A 15428-nucleotide genomic window follows, 5' to 3' on the forward strand; every position below is an offset into this window, starting at 1 on the left:
GGCGCCTAGCCCCGCTACAGTGTAGAGGACCCATTAAGGCTGTGTTTATTAGGGTTGTGCCATTAAAAGCTTGGGGAAAAGGAAAGCCCCTCGGGAGGGAGGGTGGGATGAAAGCAGTGAGCGACGGGGGGAGAGAGAGCGAGAGAAGAAAGCGAGGCTCCGGGCCCCTGGTGATCCCGAGGTGCGTCAGAGAAGGTATCCCTGCCTGCGTCAGGAGTTCCACTCCATTGGCAGCGTAAAGACGGGAACGGGGAGAAGAGAGGGAGAGAGAGAGGGGCGCAAACGACCCTTTCTTCCCTCCATGGGCGGCGGGGGTATTTTGGAAGGCGTTGCCATGGCTACCCCTCCGGCCTGGGATTTGTAACGTGATAGCTGGCTGCCAAACCGCAATCCCAAAGCGGGAGAATTTGTGCTTGCGTTTGCGAGTGTTGTATGAAAGTTCTGTGTGTGTGTGTGTGTGTGTGTGTGTGTGTGTGTGTGAAGGGCACAAGAGTTGGGAAGGGCTACATGAATTAAAAGCAACTGACATTTTACCTGCTTAAGGTGTGTGTGTGTGTGTGTGTGTGTGTGTGTCTCCTCTGTGTTTAGTATTTCTTTGTGGTGATGGGGGGTAATAACTTACCTGTTTACCTAGCTCTTACAAAGGTTGGAGCATTTCCCAGTGGATTTCCTCACCAACCTAGTCACACACACACACACGCACCCTGTTACCTCTGTCTCCCACCCACACAGGGGCCTCCAGTTAGGCAGGGGGGTGTGAGGGGGGCGTTTTACGACCCTGCTTAGGGCTTTCCCTGAGCAGTGGGCTGCCTGGCTGGTGATTATTACCTACACGTACCGCGCACGCACACACACACACACACAAATGACTCATTACAGCGGAATGTTTCCCTCGTTTTTCATGTCATAAACCGTTCCCATGGCAATGGCAGTTACCGAGAGGGCCTGTTGGCTCGACCACCAGGGTCTCGTTGAGATCTTGAGTTCTAAGGCGGAGATGAACCGTTTGATGCTCTGGTCATTTTCCATCATCGATAGTAGAATTCCTTTCCTGTTATTGCTTTAGATTTAGACAGCTGCGTGAAGTGATGCTTACTTTGGTGAAATCACCTTTTTATTGATTTGAACTTGTAGCTTTGATCAAGCCTAGCCTCCCCCCACACACACTCACACACACACACACACACACACACACACACACACACACACACACACACACAGCTCCCCGAATCCCCTCTCTCCCAGACAGTGGTGGAGAGGTCTGACAGGAGAGAGAATGATGTCATCATCGTCTCCAGCTGGGGGAGAGGTTAACCTGCATTCCCCAGTCAACAAGATCAGGCTGCTCTGCTTTACTGCACACACACACGCACGCACACACACACACACGCAGACTTTTCTTCTACGGCGAAATGAACCAAAACTCAAAGTTAGATGTCTGAGTGGAATGAAACGTAATGTGATAATTGCTGTACAAGTAAATGGCCAGGATATGATCTGTATCTTTATGTATTTATTATTTTGATGGTATTAATACTTTCACCATGGTATATTGTTAAAACTCATCACCATCACACTGTTTGCAGCTTTGCCACCTTCAGTATAATCTCTGTTTTTATCATGATTTGCTGTTGTTTTAGTTTTACACTAAACTCAAAACTCTTGTTTCTCTAATCTGTTATTGTTGTTTTGTCATTGCTGAATGCAAATGAATAGATTGCCAATGCAATACATGCCGATCTCTCTGTGTGTCTCAGGCTCCAACAAGAAGAGGAATCACCTGAACCAGAAGGTTAAGGAGCCTGATTATAAAGTGGCCTATGTTCAGCTGGTGAGAAGACACACACACACACACACACACACACACCCTCATCCTCCTACTCCCAGTCTGTTCTAGTTAGTGTGTTGTTTGAGTAGCATTTAGCTCATTGACTCCTGTCCAGTACACAGTGGGAGGTGGAGACCTCTCCACAATAACCTCCTCCTACACCTCTCTTTCTCTCTCTCTTCCTCTCCCTCTCTCCCTCTCTCTCTGTAACACCCGGCCCACTGTTTTTTCTTTTTTTTATTGTGGGGGCTGCATTATTAAACACAACACCCAGGAGGATAGGGCATTTTGGGGGCCCTGAGCCTTCAGCTTTTGTCTTGTGGGCTATTTTTGAAGGGGGGAGTTGACGGGCGAGGGAGGTGAGAGGGTAGTTTATGTCCCCCCATGGAGCCCTGAGGGGCAGGTAGCCTTTGAAGGTGAGCTCTCAAACTCCCTCACCTTATTGTGGCTCAGTCCCCTCGGTCCCCTGGCCTGCCTGTTTATCTTTGCTCTCTCTCTCTCTCTCTCTCTCTCTCTCGCTCTCTCTCTCTCTCTCTCTCCCTCTCTCTCACACACACACACACACACGCACACAAACAGACACATGCACGCACGCACAGCTTCTCCCAACACAGGCTTAGACTCGTTGCCCCTTTGAGGAAAAATGAAAAGCATACTGTAGTTATTTTACCTGCCGTTTCAAATGCTCTCCATGTTCTTCTTAGAGAGTCTGTCACACACACACACAACACACACACACACAGCCCTAACTTGCATCTCCCTCCTGTGTGGTTCACACACTCTGGCTGCCCTCTTGAGAAAGCAGCAGTCTAGGTTCTAGCCGGGCCTGAGGGCAAAAGGTCGTCTTTGGTTACATGCCAGACTTATTACAGGAAATATTGAGGTTTGGTTATCATCTGGTACAGCTCTGCCCTCTGTGTGTTTGTGTGTGTGTGTTGTGCCATTGGTGGAATGTGAGCAATCATGTGTGTCTTGTGCCCTGTGTCTGGTTGTATGTGTGTTTGTGTGTGTGTGTGTGTGTGTGTGGGTTCGAAGGGACACTCCCAACGGTGGCGTGTCAGCCAGACACCCTCGTTGCATCACGGCCGTCGCCTTCACACCTGTGTTTGAGGTGAGCTTTGGGTCAGGAAGGTCCGTTCCCTGCGTGTCCCGCCGCCGTTTGAAGTCTGCCCGTCTTTGAAATCAAACAAAACCCCCCCAAAATGTAAAAACAAACGTCACTGTTTTAATCTGCCTTTGATGCGGACGTGAAAAGCAAGGGGCCTTTGTTTTGTGCCTGCCGTTTTGATCTTGCCCAGATAAATCAACAGCGGTGTAGACGCTTGTTTACGCCGCGCCGCCCACCCGACTGGGAGCCATCAATCTTGAAACGGATGAATAATGAAAATTGTCTAAACATGACAATTTGAAAGAGGATACATAATTGAAGCAGCCATGAATCTTTTAAAGGAGAGACTTCCTCTTGTCTGACACCGAGGAAGTGGCCTGTGATTTTCTGCATGTGTGTGTGTGTGTCTGGAATTCCCAACTGACTCGGTAGTGATGCTTCTGTCTCACCAGTCGCACACAACAATGAGAGGTGTGAGGATGCAGAACGACGCACACACACACACACGCACTTATCTGTGACATGTGTGCATCGTTCACGCTGAGCCCTAGAGTGCTGATGTTTTTCCTGAGTGTCATTCGCTCTGTAGTCGCAATCACGCCGCGGTTTTCTGAAGTCATGCTCGTTTGATTGTGAACAGCGGGTAGGAATGCTGAGACGCAGGCTCTTTGTGCTTAAAACGGCTTGATATAAAACCGAATATCCGGCCTATTTCTCTGGCAGGTTTGCAGAAAAACATGCTCTCTCGCTCCCTTTTCTACCTCATTCTCTCTCTCTCACACTCACACACACACACACAGACACACACACACACACACAGAGCCCCAGAAAAACCCTCCTTTCTTTTGCAGCGGTGGGTAGAAAACAAGATTGTTCCTAATTGACTCCACATGTGGGTGAGTGTTCTGTGGGTTGATGCTCACAGCGCGGTCCCCCCACTCTGCCCTCCTCCTTCCCTCACCCCATCCCTCCTTCCCCCTGCTCCCTCCATCAGCTAATATTGCAGCAGCAATATGTTGGGTCTCTCTCCCTCCCTCTCTCTCTCTCTCTCATTCTGTTCTCCTGGTCTGTGGTTGAGGGGAGGCCTCACCGTTAGCGGGGTTCCGTGACGGCCATTTTCCTCGGGCTTAGGGGGACCCCGCTGTGGGGGGAAGAGATAGCGTCTGTGTGTGTGAAATATGCACTGTGTGTGGGAAAGTGTCTATGTGTGTGCGAGGGGCTGCGAGGGGTGAGCAGGGGAGGTGACTAAGGGCATGATGGAGTCATGCCAGAGCAGGGAGGTCCAGAGACGGGGCAAGGGGATCAGGGGGAGCGGGAGGAGGCGGGTGTGTGTGTGTGTGTGTGTGTGTGTGTGTGTGTGTGTGTTAGTTGGGGGGGGGGGGGGGGAAGAAGGGGGGAGGTGGGTTGAAACAGCAGTACAAAATGAAAAATCTTGAGTCTATCAGACTGCTTTTCGGTCTGGCTTCACTTCAATGGGCCTGGTGTGTTTGGAGTCAGACTGCTTTCACGCTCCGCTAGGGCTAGCTGATTCTAAAAGGGCTAACTCTAGCCGGCTTGCTCTGGGTAACACTTGTTTCCGATTTTCGCAATCATCTCATACTCTGCCAGCGGTTTGATGTTGGAAAAGGTTGATGAAGGAAAATCAGATTCTGTATTGTACTTTTTGACCCCCGTTGTAGGCGCTCCTTCCGATACGTGCATGATTAGATTTCTTGTCTGGTTCACTATACCTTTGTGTAATAACATTGGCCTGGGGTTGATGAAAATGTCCTCGTCATATAGCATTGATTGCCGCAAGTGCCTGTAGCACTGTTGTTATGAATGCTTTCGTAAAGTTGACTTTCAGCTAAATCGGAATGCAGCCGACCATGTCCATAATGCCTGTCAACCCCGCGGTTTACCTCATTCAATCCTCTTAGCCCATCCCGCCGCTAAAGTGCATCATGCCACCATTTCCAGTTAAACCTTGTTTCCAGTTAAACCTTTGTAAACCCAACATGGTGCTTTGCATAAAAGAGAAAGCACTCCACTTCTGAAATTATAGGCATTTTTGAATGTTGTCAGTCATTGTTAGTCGAAGTTATTGCCAGTCAAACATTTACGATAATACACCCTCTGCCTAGCATGTAAATGAAAAGGCTGTGGTGTTTTGGTCTGAGGAAGAGTTATTTTCACTGTTTGGAGTGGCAGCTAGCTTGCAAGCGAACTTTGCCGGTTAGTGCCAGCTGCTCCACTTCTGTGGGTTGAGTGCTCAGAGTGCACTCTGAAAGCTCCCGGAGGGTGACGCTCTGAATATATGAATGGGAATTCTGACCGTTCTCAATGAATGGTCCAGTTCAGTACCATATTGTGCTGGGAATGTCAATTTATAAATGCACCCGACTTTTGAATCCTTTGCAAAATCGGGGTGCATGGAATAAAAGTAATAATGCCCAATCAGCAAATTGTCCACAACTAGTCAGATCATCCATCAGACAACAAGCAGTATTTTGTCAATATTGCTTACAGGATTTTGGAAAACAAGATTTTTTTGATGGTATTGATTTGTAATCTGCCGTTGTAATTCTGTGTTTGGATGTGGTTCCCTAGGCGCTACTCTTCAATGGTCAGACGAACCAATGACACATTTTTGATCCTTGAATTTTTGAAAGGGAGGGAGTTTGAAGTTTCAGTAAATGCCTGTATCAAAAAATGCTTAGCCTTAGCTGGTTCCCTGTGTGGCTAGCTGGTGCTTTGTGGGACTTCTCCATCGTCCACATCAAAGGCTCTGATGAAATTGGTGGAAGGGAAGGAATCTCAGACATTTTCACCCAATTGTTTTCAGAAGAGAACAGAAGGGAGGAACAGCAGTTCTCAATTCATACGCCTCAGTGTGTGGGGCACCGGGTGGCACGTCTGGGCACCTTTTGGGATGCTAGTATTTAGCATTAAAAAACGTACGGAACTGTTGCTTGACAGTTGATGTGGTTATCATCACGTAAAATTGAATAGGTATAGAATAGAATTAGGTGTCCAGATGCATCGGCAATCTAAAAATCGATGCTTCCCGGGAGTCTGTAAGCGTGGTAAGAAATCTATCCTTCGCGGGGTGTGGTTCTCTAAATCCCACCCAAGCCCCATTCAGCCGTGTTTATCTGTAGACAATAGCTCACTTCATACAGTCAGAGGAGAGTCTGCATGAGGGCTAAAGTAGTGAAAGTAGATGATGAGTGAAAACTTTGCAGCAGACGGGAGAGCAGGCGCACAGATGGCCCAAGGTGTTGTCACGATGCTGGACGTTGGTTGTCATGAAGTTAGCAGCTAGTTATGCATACACAATCATAAACCAATGATGTCACTATTTCGATAGTAAACACGGTAGTCACGATCTGAGTCTCGACATCTGAGGACAGCCTACGCACACATCCAACACACTTTAAATGCTTTTAATTGAACATTAGTATAATAGTAATAGTATTTTGTTTTTGTTTTTTTTGGCCAATCTTCAGGTCTGCAGTCTGTAAGTCAAACACACTCATGCATCCTTGTACCCTTTTACATCTGAGGACTTTCTGTTTACTTACTTTTATTCTCTAACCCTCACCACTACATACCAACTTTAACGCTAACCCAAATCCTAAATGTAATCCTTTTCCTAATGGGATCCGGAAAACGGTCCTCGCATCTCACCAATTTTATGGGTTTTCTATTTTTGTGGGGACATTTACACATACTAAAAGCAGAGATCTCACACATACACACACACACACACACACACACACACACACACACACACAAAACAGCTAGTCTGGCCGCTAATGGCTCTGTATCATTGTTTGTGTGCCTGGTTGCCAAGTTTCCATAAAAGAAGTAAATAAGGTGTCAAGGTTCTGTCTGGGGCTCTGGTCACCGACGGCAACGCAGCAGACCAGATGCACCAATCGGATCGCTCCATGCCCAAAAGCAATGTCTACCCGACGACCACAGAACAAAACAAGATATGGGGTTGGACCAACAGTTGTAGAATAAGTGGTAGCTTCATTCAAATTGCTCATTTCCCGTGTTTCTTTCTCTTGCTTTCTCCACCCCCACTCCATCCACAGGCAAATCATCACCAAGACAAAAGTGAAAGAGAAGGGTGGAGTAGGGTTGTCAAGATCCTAGAATTTTCGATACCACGGGGGAAAAAAAATAATTTTCAATCTTTTTTTTTTAAAATATTGTTTTCATGTTAAAATTATATTTTAACATGAAAACAATATTTTAAAGTTGTCTGAGATCAAACGACACATTTTTGATCGACAGGTGTCGATCGCCGTCATGATTTGCTCTTTTTTTATTGAGGGGGAGTGAGCTTATACTGCACAAGCATGTGAAACATCATATTGCCTCCTGGCCTCTGCAGCATAGACTGTAAGCAACTAAGCAAAAAAACACAGACACAGAGACCCAAACTAGTCCCTTAATATCCGACAACGCAGGGGGAAATCCCGGTGCAAACGAGACAGATGGACGGACAGACAGACAGACAGACAGACAGACAGACAGACGCTTCTCCATAACGTAGGCCCGATAAAACTCATTCAAAACTTTGCATTTACACAGCAGATTACCCTGCTCTAGTCATCAGCCTATCGGAACACTTTTAGCTTGTTGAAGCAACAGATACCCACCAATGATAGGGAAAAATCAGCAGGGCTAGAGTTAGTGGATTATTATTGACAGAATGATTTTAAACCGACATTTCAACGTCCGGTCGAGCCTTCTGACCGGGCCCGGACAATGCATCTGAAAACCGGACAGTCCGGTCGAAAACCGGCATCTGTCAAACCTATTTGATAACGTTAGCTAGCTCTGTAGCTAACGTTTGGTTTGCTAGCTAAACTAAAACGGATGATGTGCAGGGTCCGTTAACGTTTATGATAAATGTTTATTGCTTCAGTGATGTTGAAACGGGAACTTTCGCTAACTTCTCGAAATTCTTTATATAGACTGGCGTGTCGGTCCTTAAGGTGCTTCGCCAAGTTTGACGTGTTACCCCCCTTCGTCGGCACCTCTCTGTAGCATTGTTTGCTGACTGAGGCAACGACCCAGCTGACTTCTACTAGTGAGAGGAGGGGCTGTGGGCAGCGGTGCAGTGTGTGTGTGTGTGTGTGGCTAGTGGAGGCGGAGAAATAATATGTTTGATTTTTCATTAAGAGAAAGCACTGCTGGTATCGATACTGTTGCAAATGAGTATTGTATCCGTTTCAAATATACTTTTGACAACCCTAGGGTGGAGGGAGGGAGAGACAAACAGAAAGAGGGAGAGGGAGAGACTGGGTGACAAACATGGAGGAGTTGTGACACAGCAAGGCTGAGAAGGGGAGAGAGAGACAGCTGTACTGAGGGTGATTATGAGAGGGAACTTGTGGCCAAGTCTGGCTCTCCCCTCTGTTTGACTGACACTAGATGGCAACGTTTTGCTGTACAGCTTCACCCTCTGCTTCTCTCTCTCTCACTCCCTCTCTCTCACTCCCTCTCTCTCTCTGTCTCTCTCTCTCTCTCTCTCTCTCTCTCTCTCTCTCTCTCTCTCTCTCTGTCTGTCTCTCTCCCTCTCCTTCTCCCTCTCTCTCTCTCTCTCTCTCTCTCTCTCTCTCTGTCTGTCTCTCTCCCTCTCCTTCTCCCTCTCCCTCTCTCTCTCTGTCTGTCTGTCTCTCTCCCTCTCTCTCACTACCCTCCCTTCATCTCCTATCTGTTATTGACTCCTTGTTGCTTAACAATAGACCCTCTAGGGGTGTGTGTGTTACTGTGAATGTGTATCTGGCTGGGCTGGGGGGTGGAGAGGGGTGCAGGATGGGGCTGCGTACCCCCTACCCCCCACCCCACGTACCCCCACCTCCTGCTCCTCTTCTGCGCTCCTAGCGGAGCCCCTGCTCTCTGGAACTGGAGGTGCTGAATCAGGCAGTTAGGCCGAGGGGGGAAATCCTGCTTATCGGTGTGGAATTTTATTATTTTCAACTATTTGGATCATGATGGCTCCCTCTCTCCTTCCCTCCCTCTTCCTCCTTTTCACCTTGTCACGCAAACGCAGGCTTTTCTCATACAGCCTTGTCTCTGTCTGTCTGTCTGTCTGTCTCCCTCTCTGTCGCTCCGCTTCCTTCCCTTCACTGTGCTGCCTCACCCCTACTTATCACACTAATTAACATTTTCAACTTCTCCCCTCTACTCTCTTTCCTTCTCTTTTTTTTTTTCTCGCACGCTTATTATGTATCTGTCAGCATTCTAGGCGTATAAATCTTCGGAAGGAAGGAATGGGCTGATACACTAATTGGTGTGTGTATATATACGTGTGTGTGTGTGTGTGTGCGCACAAACACGGCCACATATGTTTGCAGTGAGCCTAATAAAAGGAGAATCTTTCCTCACAATCTGGCGATAAGCATCACTGAAAGGCCCCTCATGTGTCTCCTGATTTGGAAAATTCAGTGCTAAGTAAAATCCTGTGTGTGTGTGTGTGTGTGTGTGTGTAGGTTTCATAAGAGCTCAGTGGAGAGAGAACATGAATTATAGAGAACAGAGCAGGGTCTTAACCATCTGGTTTGGAATCTCACACGCAAACCTTTTTTTGAATGGCTTCAGTTGAGGCTCTCTCTGTCGTTTCTCTCTCTCTTCTCTCACCGTCTCTCTCTACCTATTCTCTCTCTTTCTCTCTCTCTCCCCCTCTCTCTCACCTACCTATTCTCTCTCTCTCTCTCTCTCTCTCTCTCTCTCTCTCTCTCTCTCTCTCTCTCTCTCTCTCTCTCAGACCCGATCGATCCTCCCTCCATCACTCTCATCGGAACCTTCCCTCTCCTCCCTCATTTCCTTCCACATTTCCTCCAGGTTCCCCTCATTTAGATAGCCATGGCAACACACACACACACACAACAACAACAACACACAGACACACACACACATACACACGAGCGTGCATGCTCGTAAACCCCCTTGATTACTCCTGACCCCCTGACCTGTAATGACACGGCTGCCACTTTGATCAGCCAATCAGCATGCGCCGCCACCCAGGTTCTCAGCGGGGCTGCCACTGGCCTGATAAAGCCCTCTGATAGGCCCCTGCTGATGCATTTCCTGTTTTGGTATGCTTCTTCGTTTTTTATTTTCTCCACCAGCTGGTCCCCGCATTCCTCGGAGTCGGGGAGGGGGCAGGGGCATTGCCTGGATGTTTATGTTGCATGTGCGTGTAGGGGTGAGTGTGTGTGTGTGTGTGTTTTTGTGTAAGGGTGAGAGTGTGTGTGTGTTGGGTTAGCCTAGATAGTTGGGTTTGGGGGCAGGGGGAGATGCTTGAAATGGGGGGGGAGGGGTGAGGGTATGCGATGGTTGTTTACATGCGCTCACGAGAGAGAAATGGGGTACATCGTGGGGGTTGGGGGGTGAATGACATAGATGGAGGGGATAATGATTGTGGACAGCTGTTTACGTGTGTGTGTGTGTGTGTATAATGGGGGTAGATGGTTGAGATGGGGGGGGTTTAGTTTGGTATGATTGGACTTTAAGGTATGGAGGTTGAGTGGGTGTCTAAGACCAACCAAGGCCAATATGATGCGCTAAATGCACAATATGATGCAATAAAATGCCTTTTTGTCATTGATTTCTGCTAGTATTGACAGTATTCAGTAACAGTAGTGTTATTGTTGATCATTTCTGTTATTGTTGTTGTCCAGTGCTAGACCAGATGGGTGTAAACGTCTTTGTGGGTGGGTGTGTATTTAGATAGTGATGATCTTTTCCTGAGAGCTCTGTTACCAGGGTCCGATGTCTCCAGTAGCAGGCTGGGAGCAGACATGCCCAGACATGACCACGAGCACACACAAACACACACACACACACTCTCTCTTTCTCTCTCTCTCTCTCTCTCACACTCACACCCTCTCTTTGTCGGTCTCTGGGCAGAAGTGTGTGTGTATGTAAGACTGGCTGCCCTACAGTAGTACATCAGAGGGTCCCTGTGTTAGATCTTAAAGTATTTTCAGTTGACACCAGAGCCAGGGTTCGCCCACCAGCCTGCCTCCTGCTCCTGCTCTTTGTTCCACTTAGAGCGCGCACACACACACACACACACACACACACACCCACACACACACACACACACCCACATTGAGCCAACTCAGGCCAATACTGTGCAAACCTTTGCCCTATTTCCGTAAGAGTCATGTGGTCTCTGTCATATGGAACATATGTCACGATTATAAGGACCATTAATATGAATGACATGGAGACACCCACACATACACAAACACAAACACACACACACATGTACATAATGGTGCTGGCCAATGCTGACCAAGTTATTTGGCTGTTGGCAGGCTGTGGAGGAGATGTCATTGTAATTGAGAGTGTAATTGGTGCAGGGAGGGCCGGGGTCATGACCCTGAATGAACCCACAGCAGGATGCTGTTGGTTAGTGGTCTGCTCTCACTGCCACTTATCTCTCTTTCTTTCTCTCTCAGAAAGAGATGATTTCACTTCTCCCTTTCTCTCATCCCTTCATTCCCCTATGTTTTTCATTTCAGGCTTTTCAGGCTCGGCCCTTTGATCCTACTCAACTGCTATTTGGCTACTGCCTTTTGAGCTCTTATATAAAGAATTTGACTTTGATTTTAACTCCTATTTGTTTTGTGATTTCTAATTTTATTTTTATAATACAATGCTGCTTTCTTTGACAGTTCTCTCCCAAAATAGATTCAGTTTAATTTAATTTCAGTGGGAATACCTAGTTGAATAAAAATTAAATAAAATGTAAAGATTAGTGCCTTAGTGCCTTCTCTTCCCATTTAATCATTTCTCATCTCACCATCTTTCCCTGAGAGATCAAAAGTCCAGTTTTATCTATCCTCTGGCATGTTCTTCTTTACTCTCCCTCCTTCCCTCTCTATCTCCCTCTCTGTCTCTCTCTCTCCTGTTCCTGGAATGGTTTGTACCAGGAGTCTGGACAGAGGCACATCAGGGCAGAGTATTGGCTGTGTGTGTGTGTGTGTGTGTGTGTGTGTGTGTGTGTGTCGGTGAGATAGAGTGAGAGTGAATGTGTGGCCCACCCAGAGGCCTGGCAACAGGAGCTGTTTACAATCATCAGCCTCCATCTCCACTCCTCTCCTCTCCTCTGCCCTCCTCTCCCTTCCTTTCCTCCTCTCCCTCTTTTCTTCCACTCCTCTCTTCCCTCTGAGTGTAAATGAAAATGACCTTCCAAATAATCCCAATACTAGGTGAACAGGCCTACCTAATAAGCCCTGGCACCTTTGTTGGTGGCAGTGGCCTCGAGGTTAAAGAAGTGGGCATGTGACCGGAAGGTCGACAGACGGGGTGTGTTCACACCAAGCTTATTTTGAGCGGTTCAGTCAAACTCTGTGGCATTTACTCCTTAAGTTTGGTTAATTTGGCCAGGTGGCGAGGCCGCCTGAAAATGTTGGTCTCAGTCCTCTTCCAAGCGGACTGTGGTGCGGTTTGCTCATTTTCTTGAGTGTTGTTCGTCCGTTTCTTCATACGGTTTCATGGGTATAAGGAGATGGATGTTGACATGGGTGGCTGTTGACACTTGATAGCCAGGGATTACTCCAGCAAGTTGTTTGGAAAGCCTGGCATAACAAAATGAGCCGAGGGCAAACTCCAGCCTGAACTGAAGCCAAATATTGTGATATTTCGTCATGTGATCTTACCTGGTATGAAGACCAGAGAAGGTAAATTACGGCAAAGAGCGCAGACAAGTCCATCGTGCTTACTTAAAGTTACAGGGACTGGAATCAAATTTGTTTTGACTCCCCTGCTTTCTGGCTGCCAAAATCTCTAATCTCTGGAGATGACAGGTTGCCAAAGCTCTGTCCAATAACAAGCTACTTGTGAGTCCATGTGACTTTTGTTTACAAGCCCTGGTTCACTTGTAATTGGGCAATGTGAACCTAAACGAATCAAAAACAAAAAAGCAGCAAAGTAAAACTTTTCTATTATGGTTCGGACCAAAGAAAACAAACTGTAGGTGTGATCGCACTCTTAGAGTCCCTGGACAGGCTGGCACAACCTGATTGGGTAGAGTGTGTAGAAATGCCCTTGAGCAAGGCACTTAACCCCCTCCAGCTGGTCAGGTGGAGCGGATCAGTGGCCAGCTGTAGGAAATGGTGGTTTTACTGGTCAGCAACTCGCAGCTCCAGGTGTGAATGTGTGCAACTGTATGAGTGTTGCTGAAAAAGAGCATGCATTCTCAGTCAACTTTCCCTGGATAAATAGGGTTTATACACACACACACACACACACACACCCACCCACACACACACTGGTCCCACACACTCAGCGGGGGGTTTCCCTCAGCTCTAATCCTGGTAACCTCACCGCTGTGGTCTCTCCCTCTGTAGTCTGCCAGGCTGCTACCCTGTGGTCAGAATGGATTCTACCGCAATGTGAACACCTCTCTGTCTCTCTACCGCTCACACACACATGCGCACGCCCCACCAGGACTCAAGATGGCTCTCTGCTTTACTCTGGTTTACTCCACCACACCACCACACTGCCACCGCAGCCGCATGAGCCACGGCCTTATGGGATTTCTGACCGCGTCGTCAACACCTCTCTCTTTCAGTGTGCGGTCCAGAGGAGATTTGGCCACACTCTCAGTTCTAACAGCAACCGCCAACATCTGGTTGATTTTTATTGACTGCTTTGTTGATGTCTCTATCTTCTGATGCCTGCTGGATTGTCCCTCCTCAAACGGGATAAGTCACATGTCTGACAGTCACTTAGGCCTGGTGTGAATGGATTGCATTCGCATTTTAGGACCACTTAAAGTCTTGTCAGGCATTCAGTATGTGACCGCAGTGTGAGTTCTTCTTTTCTTTAATACGGTCAAGTGTGATCATCCAGGAAGTCAGTGCAGTTGCCCCCCACTGATGCAAAGTCAGATCTTATTTAGCTCCTCAGTAACTCCAGGAGCTCAATTTTGAGTGGGTTAGCGCAAAACAACGGCTGATCTGAGGTCCTAAAAGGGTGGATTAGGATGTATTTTCCAGTGTTTTCTATTTGTTTGAAGTCGTCTTGATTATCTGAATGGAAGTTGCCTTTTGACCTGGAGAGATTTACAACTGTTGAACGGCCTCGAGAGTAATTAAATGTTCCTCCAAACTTCTCTCATTCCAGTGAGCATAAAATTTGATACCATGAAGGCTATTCTGTTGATTGAGGATGCTGGAAAAAATATACTGCCAAATGTAAAATCAAGTCAGACTTACTACAATGGGGTTGAGTAATCTGCTTACTGGGTCTTAAATAGTCTGCTTTAGTTTTTGGCAGTCTGTCGGAATCGTCCGATATCAGCTTTAAAAAATATCGGTATTGATCTGATATTATTTTTACTGCTGATATTTGGCCAATTGTAGAATTTTTTGTAGGAGTGTGTCACTTAATACAACTGTCAAGTTAGCAACAGAATAAAACTTAGTATATGCTGAATTGTACTTCATGCCAACAAAGCAAACAAAAGTAACATCTTCTGTTTAAAAAACACTTAATTATCTTAAGATAGGCATATCTGAAAAGCTTTACCTGTTTAGCACCTGCATCTGTACTAAGATTCTTACAAAATGCATATCTGTTTCGGCTGATATAGGTGGGAAAAAATCGGATATCGGTATGAACCATCGGTGCATCCCTAGTGTTTGTGGTCCCTAGTGTGGCTCTTATTCTGTGCTCACTGTCTAACCCAGTCAGAGACAGTTGGATGATGATGTGTATCTCGCTATCTGTCACATGTCCATGTCTGGTCCTGTTCTGCAGTTGGACCCGGTCCAGTCCGGTCATGTCCCGTAAGTGTAACTCTCCGAGCGGCAGGTTGAATCAGTCTTTTGTGTCCTCAGCTGGCGGCTGCGCCATAATGTTCTATTCAGCTCCGGGTCCGTGGAAAAGCACCGTGCACTGGCACCTTCCTGTTTTCATCAAAGACATTTTAACACATCAAGCCAGAACAACTATGTCTTTCATATTTGATACTTAAATCCGAGCTTATGAATAATAAAAAAAAAAAAAGAAAAAAAAAAAAGAAAGTCGCCCCCTTCACATTTTCCCTGTATTGATTTCACATGCATTCCAAGCTTGCTGGACACACATTTGTCCAAACAACATTCTTTTGCCGTTCAATAAGGAAGACCCCCCCCACACACACACACACACACACCCACCCACCCACCCCTCCCCTCATGTCTTTTTTTTTTCTTCCTGCTGCTGTTTTTGAGTAGCGGCTGCATGCTCAGTTTGTCACAGATCAGAAGCAAAGGTCAATCAGATAGAATACAGTTGTCCTTTGTCTCCGTCTCTTTCCATCTCTTGCCTGTCCTCTCGCTTTTCTCTCTCCTCCTCTAATTTTCCCTTCTCTGGTTCTACAAACAGGGTTACTTCTGGGTTCATGTATTATTCTGTCATATCCACATGATCGCACGCACACACACACACACACACACACTAAATGCACACTTCCTGGAACAGAACAAGTCATTG

General features: G+C 46.9%; 1 protein-coding gene across 1 annotated transcript in view; it reads left to right on the plus strand.

The window, feature by feature from the left end:
- The window catches only part of mrpl23 (mitochondrial ribosomal protein L23), a 30217-nt gene that overhangs the window by 9896 nt on the left and 4893 nt on the right, over nt 1–15428 (plus strand). Inside the window, exon 4 of the mRNA XM_071895146.2 lies at nt 1758–1831. Within this exon, the coding sequence (XP_071751247.1) occupies nt 1758–1831 (74 nt within the window). The remainder of the gene's footprint in view (nt 1–1757; nt 1832–15428) is intronic.

Source organism: Centroberyx gerrardi, chromosome 4 (assembly GCF_048128805.1).
Source record: "Centroberyx gerrardi isolate f3 chromosome 4, fCenGer3.hap1.cur.20231027, whole genome shotgun sequence".
NCBI classification, from domain to species: domain Eukaryota; kingdom Metazoa; phylum Chordata; class Actinopteri; order Beryciformes; family Berycidae; genus Centroberyx; species Centroberyx gerrardi.